This window comes from Fukomys damarensis, unplaced genomic scaffold, assembly GCF_012274545.1.
Source record: "Fukomys damarensis isolate Sample0158 unplaced genomic scaffold, DMR_v1.0_HiC HiC_scaffold_19, whole genome shotgun sequence".
NCBI classification, from domain to species: domain Eukaryota; kingdom Metazoa; phylum Chordata; class Mammalia; order Rodentia; family Bathyergidae; genus Fukomys; species Fukomys damarensis.
Window position 1 is genome coordinate 65,059,320 of NW_022900931.1, and position 9,210 is coordinate 65,068,529.

General features: G+C 59.5%; 1 protein-coding gene across 3 annotated transcripts in view; it reads left to right on the forward strand.

The window, feature by feature from the left end:
• The window catches only part of Prmt1 (protein arginine methyltransferase 1), an 8,297-nt gene extending 457 nt beyond the window's left edge, over positions 1-7,840 (forward strand). Inside the window, exons 2-11 of one of the 3 annotated variants that reach the window (XM_010640708.2) lie at positions 1,700-1,753; positions 2,259-2,360; positions 4,037-4,192; positions 4,286-4,349; positions 5,379-5,521; positions 6,104-6,191; positions 6,268-6,383; positions 6,743-6,893; positions 6,976-7,097; positions 7,576-7,840. In XM_010640708.2, coding sequence (XP_010639010.1) covers positions 1,700-1,753; positions 2,259-2,360; positions 4,037-4,192; positions 4,286-4,349; positions 5,379-5,521; positions 6,104-6,191; positions 6,268-6,383; positions 6,743-6,893; positions 6,976-7,097; positions 7,576-7,659 — 1,080 coding nt within the window. In that variant the 3' untranslated portion in view covers positions 7,660-7,840. Of the gene's footprint in view, positions 1-1,699; positions 1,754-1,954; positions 2,054-2,258; positions 2,361-4,036; positions 4,193-4,285; positions 4,350-5,378; positions 5,522-6,103; positions 6,192-6,267; positions 6,384-6,742; positions 6,894-6,975; positions 7,098-7,575 lie in introns of those variants that run through there. The other 2 variants (XM_019210101.2, XM_010640709.1) reach the window with 2 other exon arrangements.
• Positions 7,841-9,210: the final 1,370 nt, after the last annotated feature.

Consider the following 9,210-nt stretch of genomic DNA (forward strand, 5'->3'; position numbering starts at 1 on the left):
CCACGTGCGGGACAAAGGCCCCGCCCCTGGCGGGGGAGGGGCCCCGGGGGCGGGAGAGGGTGAGACCCCAGTCCTCCTCCTGGGGGACCAGGACACGTACCGTGGGGCGTGGTTTAGTTGGGGCCCTCCGCGGAGTTAGGACTTAATTGCAACGGGCCAGAACTTCTGGGCCCTCGGTACCGCCCTTCCTGGGTCGGGGGGCGTCTGCCGGCCCCCCGATCCAGGTTCCATGCACCCTGGGTTTGGGCTAGGAGAAGACGGAGCCTAGAGGCCCCTCCTCTCAGTTTCCTGTCCTGGGTCCTCCTCGTCCCGGGGGCTTCAGGAGCTGGGGGATGGGGCATGCCCCTGTGACCTCCCTTTGCGTGGTGGTGGGGCCTGTGGACCCGAGAGCCTTCCTGAATGGGCGCCGTGCACCCCCTGGTGGACATTTCTGGCTTGTGGGAGGGACAGCTTTTTCATGGGGCGTGGCCCAGTGCTCGCCTCCCCTTCGGAGCCCTGTGGGGTGGTCAGATCTGCCAGAAAGGAATTGTGTGGAATTAAATGTGTGTATAGCCTGCGGGCTTTACCCTCTCCTCCTTTCTCTCCCGTGGAATTATTGAGTGTGGGAGAGGCAGCCCCCCTCTTCCTGAAGATCTTTGGGGGTCTGGAGGCTAGAATTAGTTTCCACTGAGATCCAGTGATGGAGTAACCGTGAATGTTTCAAGTCCTTGGGCTGGGATTGTCTGGTCCCCAGGCAGGAATCTCGGCAGCCACTGTTGCTGGCTTGGGAGAGAGAGAAGGGGCTTGGAGCCCCCTTGGATAGGTCACCGGCTTGGCCCTTGAAGCCAGCGGGGTCTGGGCCCTTCCACCCCTCACCGTGTAGCCTTCTCTGGAGGGTAAAGTCAGCCCCCACATAAATGTCGTTCATGTCACTGGGGGACAGTGCCCCCCCCATTCACCTCCCCTGGCTCTCCCGGACCAGGCGCCTTTGGGGCACAGGGAGCATCTCCCCAGACCTTGCCTCAGCTTGGTAGGGGGGCTTCAGGACGGGAAGGGCTGTGTGAATAGAGGCCTGGGCTCTGTCTCTGAGGCATGCTCCTCAGAGGGGCTGGGGACAGGCCATCCTCCCCAGTGCTGCCCTCCTAGGAGAGGGTAACAAGGATCCTGGCCCCAGCTGGCTTTGTTTGGGCTTCTGGAACCCATGGTGGGCACCAGGGCCTGGGAGACCAGCTGTGGCGGGGACTTCTTCTGAAGTCCGCTCAGATGAGAGACTAGGTTTGCAGAGGTGGCAGGTGCCCGGTGCCCACTCTGCCAGGCCCTCCCACCGGCTATTCATGGCGCATCAGGGAGGGTGCATGTCAGGAAGCGTCATCTAATCTGGGAGGATTAGGTGTTGAGGGGAGAGACAGCTGGCCGTGCCCATGTGCCTGGCAGGTGCCCGTTCCTCTGGCCTGTGTGGGGGAGGAGTGTGGTCAGCTCCTGGCAGAGAGGGGCAGTGTGGGGGTGGGATGCTATCTCTCTAGCCACAGCTGGGATCGGAGACCCCTTCCTTCTCCCTCCACCTCTCCCATCCCCTCCTTAAACAGCCCAGCCTCATGGCCTGCTCGCTCTGCCCTCACACCCCACCCAACAGAAGCAAAACCAAGGCAGCCCACTGCCCCAGAGCCCAGCCCTGGCCATTCCCCGTAGCTAATCCTTTCTCCCTGTTACTCTCTCCTAGAATTTTGTAGCCACCTTGGCTAATGGGATGAGCCTCCAGCCGCCTCTTGAAGAAGTAAATATCCTTTTGTGAGACCCCTCCCCACCTCCACATAAATACATCTTACCACACAGCCGGCCCATCCCAAAGGTCTAACCATGATCCTTCTTACTACAAATGAGTCTCCCCCACGCCCCAACACAATGCACTCTAGCTTTTTGGCCCCCTCTGGCCTCCCTCAATTCTGTGGCTACTTCCTTAACTCCATCTCCAGCCCCCTCGGCCCTTCCCTTGTGTCTGCCCCAGTTCTGCCTTCCCCTCCCCTCCCCAGCTGTGGGCTGAGCTAGAGACGGGGGCAGAGAGACTGGAGAGATGGTAGGCGCGGCTGAGGTATCGGGTACCCCTGGATGGTGCTCTGGGTGGGTCCTGGGGGAGGAAGATGGCAGGTGGGGGCTACAGAGTTGCCCTGGTATAGTTTTAGGGGGCTTCTATACTATTCTAGAGGAAAAAGTAGGGACTTGCAGGTTTGATGGCTTCGGGAATCCCAGATTTGACCCCTTCCCCCATCCACCCCTGCTAGGTCTCCTGTGGCCAGGCGGAAAGCAGCGAGAAGCCCAACGCTGAGGACATGACATCCAAAGATTACTACTTTGATTCCTATGCCCACTTCGGCATCCATGAGGTGAGTGCAGGATGTGCTGCTCCTCGGGGCTTGAATCCTGAGGGTTCACCCTTGGAGAGGGATGGAAACCCCTTCCTTCCCTGGCAGCTGGCTGCCCCTCCTTCCGCCCCTCTGTACTGCGCCTGCTCAGCTCCTTTCAGCCGTTGCCTTGGAGACTGAGGTCTGCCTGGCACTCCCTGCTGCTCCTGAGGCTGGAGAGAGAACTGGCAGGCCTGCCTAAGAACCCAGCCGAGGTCAAGGTCTGCGGGTCTCTCCTGCCCTCTAGTGACCTGCGGTGGGACTGTGCTCCGCCTGCTCTTGTCCCAACTGCTTCTCAGTCCTTCATAAAGATTGAGACTTAGGTCCCAGAATGCAGCTTGGGTGGCCTTGTAAGAAATCTCTGCCCCAGGCTGGGGATTTAGCTCAGTGGTGCCACAGCGCTTCTGCCTGGCAAAGCGAAAGAAATCTGCCCTTCCGAGCCTTTTTTAAAAAATAGAAGTAGGGAGCCGAGATTGGTGGTGGCAAACGCCTGTAATCCCAGCACTCTAGGAGGAAAGGCAGGAGGTCTGTGAGTTTGAGTCCAGCTCGGGCAATTTAATGAACTCCTATCTCAAAATAAGAAAAGGCTCTGTGTGGGTGTAGCTTAACATGAAGGCCACGAGTTCAATTGCCAGTACAGTAAGTCCCCAACTTCCTCCGGACATTGGAGTTGCGAACTCTCACAGATGCAGACAGACTTGGTGTTACGAACATCCGTAGATAAGAACAGACCAAGGGAGCAGCTCCCGTGTGTGTGGACCGTGTTGCCGCTCTGTGCTCACCACACTGTGGTGTGGTGCCGAGCCGGAGCCCAGATGTCTGGAAGCAGGAGGAAAAGCCGTGGTGATGCGGAGGGACCGTTGGGAAGCACAGCGCTACACGTTGGATATTTGTGTCACAGGGGTGTGGGGCTGACTGTCAGTCTTACAAACAAGCCCGACTTTCTGCACTGCAGATAAATAAGAATGGAAGTAGTGGGCAGTGGGTGTAGGTTAAGGGTGGAACACTGGCCTAGCATGCACTTCGCCCCGAGTTCTTTCCACAGCACCACAAAAGCAGACACTTTTTTTCAGTGCTGGGGATTAAATCGAGGACCTGCACACTGAACTGCATCTCCAGTCCTTTTTTATTTATTTTGAGAGGAGGTCTTGCAGAGCCGTCCAGGCTGGGCTCAAACTTGTGATCCTTCTGTTGTCACCTCCAGCTAAACTACCGTTTTCTTCTAAATGTATAGTTCTGAGGTGTTAGGTCACCAGGGACTTTTTATTTTAAGTTATAGGGGACTTTTTGAAGCCAAGGATTTGATGGCACATACCTGCAGTCCCTGCTCTAGGAGGCGGAGGCTTAGGGAGATCCTTCTCAAAATAAATTTGAAATGGGCTGGGGATCTAACTCAATGTGAAGGCCTTGGGTTCATTCCCCAGCACCACAAGGAAAAACATAGGACACGGACGCTCACACTCATGCGTGCACAGGGTCTCATGTGGCAATGGTAGAACCCAGCCAAGATGGGAGTTTGGCCCAACTCATTTGATTTTACAAGGACAGACACAAGGGAACCGGGTTCTCCACAGCGGATGAGCCCTGGCCTGGCCCCACCCTGTGCGGGAGGGAGGTTAGGACCGGCCCCTCACTGTGCCTCCGCACCCCTTCCTCAGGAGATGCTGAAGGACGAAGTGCGGACCCTCACGTACCGCAACTCCATGTTCCACAATCGGCACCTCTTCAAGGACAAGGTGGTGCTGGACGTGGGCTCGGGCACAGGGATCCTCTGCATGTTTGCAGCCAAAGCGGGGGCCCGGAAGGTCATCGGGGTGAGTCTTCTGGCCTAGGGGGACTGGGAGGGGGCCAGGGCATGGTGGGCCTGGGGGCATCTCATCTCCGTGTCTTTTTTCATGGGCCCTCAGATCGAGTGCTCCAGTATCTCTGATTATGCTGTGAAGATCGTCAAAGCCAACAAGTTAGACCATGGTGAGCCCGGGAGGAGACTGGGGTTGTGGGTGGCCTGGGGGAGTCCCGCCCTGGCCGTGCCCTGCTTGGCTGCTCCTCCCCATGGTCTCCTGGGAGCAGTCACACGGTGATTGTGGAGGCTGCCGTGAGTCATGTCCCCTGGCTGCGTCTGGCCCGCCCAGCGCCTCTGTCGGGAGAGGCCCATACCACCCACACCCAGCGGAGGGGATGCTGCCTGCCCACTCACCCGGCCCTGTTCTCACCTGCCGGTAGCCTAGTTGATGGACTGTTAGGGCATTCTCTCAACTGCTGTCACCTGCATCCCCAGCATAGCCCCAGCATAGTGACAAGTCTCCCATCACTGGGAGTTTGAGTCCTGCCACACGCTGTCCTTTTACACCTAGACTGGTGCCTGTGTGACATCAACTACAGAAGCGGGCTCCTCCGTTAAAACCGTGGGTTCATGCGAGGGTGGACATGGGCAGGTGACTTCCTGTTCCTACCAGCTCGACCAAGGGGCCGGGACTGGGGAAAGTGCTTGGTTTCACATGAGGAGCCCTCTGGTGATTGTCTTTTTTTAGAAGAGACTTGGAACGAACCCATGAGTGCCCAGCTCAGCTTTGAGCATGCTCTGCATGTAAAGCAGTTCCCCTGGGCACCCTCTGTCTGGCAGGGCCAGCCGAGACCTGACCATCGCCGTCCTTATTCCAACAAACCCAGGGGCCCTAGAGGCTTCTCTGCTGCAGGGAGGGTGTTGGGGCGAAGCTGGGACACACGTGAAGCACGGACACACACCACACACCATATACCGTTCCTGTCCCTGCCTGGGAAGTGCCCAGTGTGGGACTTGGGCTCAGTGGGGGAGCAGTAGGTTCTGGGCTCCGGCCCAGCTTGAAAAGAAAATTGGCAGGGTTGTGTGGGAAGTTGAAAATAGCCAAGAGAATGCGGCTTCAGCTCATACACAGATCCTTATAATCGGTCCAAAGCCAGCCCCGGCCCTGGCGCCATTCCAGGGGGGCCCCGGGCTGACGGTGCCCTGTGCGCCCACAGTGGTGGCCATCATCAAGGGGAAGGTGGAGGAGGTGGAGCTGCCGGTCGAGAAGGTGGACATCATCATCAGTGAATGGATGGGCTACTGCCTTTTCTACGAGTCCATGCTCAACACCGTGCTCTATGCCCGTGACAAGTGGCTGGTGAGGCTGGGGGGAGCAGGGAGACGTGCTGGTTGCTCCCCAGAGGGGATGAGAAGGGTGGGGGTGACAGCACCTGAGGGCTCTGTGGCAGGCCAGGGGCAGTGGCTGAGGGCCCGGGGTTTAGCTCAGTGGTTCCACTGTCTGCCTTGCCAGCACAAGGTCCTGAATTCGAACTCCAATACCAAAAATCCCCCAAAATCTAACCCTTTTCAGGAGAGGTGCCTTGCAGACCGAGCAGCCAGTGCAGAGGTCCTGAGGCAGGGGTGTACTTGCTGTGCGTGGAGAAGTGGAGGGCAAGGGAAGTGGGTGGGAAGAGCAGCGGGAGAGGAGGGCTGGGCGGAGCGGCAGGCCACCGCACATCTTGCAGACCTTCGCCTCCGGCCTAGGCACAGGCTGTGGCTCCTGTGCTGTGGCGTCCTCTGGTGGCCGTCTGGGGAATGACTCAAGGATGAGGGCCAAAGCCTGGACCCCTAAGTCCAGGTGGGAGGTGACAGTGGCTGGGCAGGATAGAGGTCGCATCTGTGAGGTTTAGGGCCAGTGGTGCTATTGCTCTGTCCTTCGTGCCCTCGCCCAACTCTGCAGGCACCAGATGGCCTCATCTTTCCAGACCGGGCCACGCTGTACGTGACGGCCATCGAGGACCGGCAGTACAAAGACTACAAGATCCACTGTGAGCGGGGCTGAGGGCCGGGGAGATCCAGGGCTCGTGGCCTGGCCGCGTCACTCACCACGCCTGTTCTCCACAGGGTGGGAGAACGTGTACGGCTTTGACATGTCCTGCATCAAGGATGTGGCCATCAAGGAGCCCCTTGTGGATGTGGTGGACCCGAAGCAGCTGGTCACCAATGCCTGCCTCATAAAGGTCGGGGAGCTGCGCGCCACCAAGCCAGTGGGGGGACTCGGCCTGCGAGCCTGACCTGTGTGCCAAGGTGGTGCCTGAGGCCAGAGCTGCTGCTTGCTCTGTTATAGTCGGTGCCACCGGGTGGGCTGGCACTCGGTTCGTGGGGTCAACCATGGGTGGGTTCTGGAGAAAGGGGACAAGGAGACCCTTGGCAGCCTGGTTTTTTGCTTGGCCACCCAGCTGGCCCGTAGGGACTAGGACGGGCAGGGTGAGGAGCTATACCCGCAGGTGGCTTGGCAGAGCAGGAAGGGCCAGCGGTCGCCAGCCTGAGGGCAGTGGCCTAGGCTGGCACGGACTCATGGCCCGCCCCTGCCCCGCAGGAGGTGGACATCTACACCGTCAAGGTGGAAGACCTCACCTTTACCTCCCCGTTCTGCCTGCAAGTGAAGCGGAACGACTATGTGCACGCGCTGGTGGCCTACTTCAACATCGAGTTCACGCGCTGCCACAAGCGGACCGGCTTCTCCACCAGTGAGGCAGGGCTGGGACGGGAGGCGTGTGTGACAGGAGTGTCCCGAGCCCCGGCCGCGTGGCTGACGCGCCTGTCCCCCAGGCCCCGAGTCCCCGTACACGCACTGGAAGCAGACAGTGTTCTACATGGAGGACTACCTGACAGTGAAGACGGGCGAGGAGATCTTCGGCACCATCGGCATGCGGCCCAACGCCAAGAACAACGTGAGCGAAGCGGGGACCTTGGGGGCGCTTGGGGTTTTGTTTTCCCCCAGCCCCTGGCAGGATGGGACTTGGACAGGGACAGGTGTGGGCACGCGGGCCGGTGTGTGGAGGGGAGGTGCCGACGTCACAGGGGCAGTCCCCTGCTTCCAGGCATTTCACTGCATCTCCTGAGGGCACCTGTCACTGCTTGCAAACAGTTGAGTTGCAGTTGTCACTGCTGAAGAAGTGCTGGCATCTAGGGGCAGGGGCCAATGCTGTGAACAGCCCAGGAGAACCGGAGTAGAGTGACGGGCGCCGGAAAGGGAGGGGCCCTGCGCAGCCCCCACTCCTGTGCCCTGGTGCTGGGAGGCAGGGCTGGAGGTTTTTCTCGGAAGTTGGCATCACTGCTGTAGCCATGGGCTGAGCACTGGTCCCGGGAGGAAGGCGTCTGAGCCCTGCCTAGGGCGCTGCCCCCCCTCAGCCCCCCTCTTGCCCGCAGCGTGACCTGGACTTCACCATCGACCTGGACTTCAAGGGCCAGCTGTGCGAGCTGTCCTGCTCCACTGACTACCGGATGCGCTGAGGCGGCGCCCAGGACCTGTGGCATCCTTAGGCAGTTTTGGGGTCCCCCTTCCTCTCCCACATATGGGGGTTTTAGGGGCCTGGGCTGGGGGAATGGGGAGGGCACATCGTGACTGTGTTTTTCATAACTTATGTTTTTATATGGTTGCATTTACGCCAATAAATCCTCAGCTGGGACCGGGCTCAGCTTCAGGGGTGTGCAGTGGTTTGGGGTCCTCTGCCTGTGTTGGGTGCCAGCCCACACAGCTGAGGGGAAGGGACTTGGGGCCTGTTGGTCTTGTCCTACTCATGTCTGTCTCTGGCTCCTCTCCCTTGCTCTTTTCCTGGGGTCTCTTCCCTCTGTGGTTGCCCTGGGAGTCTTTGTCCCAACTTTATCTTTTTTTTTTTTCCTTTTGGAGTACTCGGGGATTGCTCCTTGGTCCTAGGACCTTTATTTTTTTATTTTGAGACAAGGTCTCACTAAGTCACTGAAATTGCCCAGACTTGAGCTCAAAGTTGTAGTCCTCCTGCCTCAGCCTCCCAGAGAGCTGGGATTAAAGGCTTGCTCCACCATGCCAGCTCCCTACCCTGTCGGGTCCTATGCCCTCAATGCTGGCACTAGGCAGGGATCCGGACCCAGCTGCTGGGAGTGGGTGTAGGTTCCCAGCACCACTGCCCTTTAGGTTTCCCAGAAACTTCCCCTGGCCCCCAGTATCACGTTGTTCCTCTCTGGCTGTTTTTTCCTGTCCAGGACCCTCCAAGGTCAGGCCCAGGCTGACTGGTAGTGAGTAGGGCCTGTCCTAATGCAGTTGGGGAAGCTGTCAGGTGGGCATAGGGTCTTTGGGATGCCCTCCCTCATCCTCCAGCCTGAGGTGGGGTTTGACGGTCACCACGGCTTTAGGGCATTGGGGCCACCCACTTACAGAGCTAACCCCGGAGGCCCTGCCAACCTACCCCATACCTCCAGGTTCTTGCTCTGCTGTCTACACCTGCCCCTCTCTCCAGGCCTGTCCACAGAGACCCTGACCCCATAACAGCTGAGTGGCCCAGAGTGCAGGAGCCTAGGGTCCTGGCTGGGCAGCAAGGGCCCCTCACCTGTTACTCCCTTCCCAGCGCTCCACTCCTGGCCCGGAGGCCGCCCTGGGCATAGCGGGTGGCACGACCCATATCCCAGTGGGCTGGAGGCAGGGATCCAGGTTTGAATCCTGTCCGTCTGGCAGGCATTCAGCCTTGTCTGCTCTCAAGCTTTGGCCTAACTGACTCAGCCTGGGAAGTGGGAGCTCAGGGACCACCTGGGAAGCGGCAGGGCCGCCTTGTTCACGCTGCCAGACCCTGACCCGCCTCCGACCTGCCCTCGAGATGGCTGCATGCGTCCTCCTGCTGTTGCTCCTCGCTGCCTCCGCCCTGCAGGGCCGGCACTCAGGACTGGTGGGGAAGTGGGGAAGGCCGGCGGGCTGTAGCAGGCCAGGGCCGCTCTTTGAAGCGCGTCCTCTTCGCTCCTTCCCCAGGTGGCCCCGGGCCAGGTCGCTCTGGGCCACAGCTGCTCGCTGGGCACCTGCCTGGCCTGGGCACG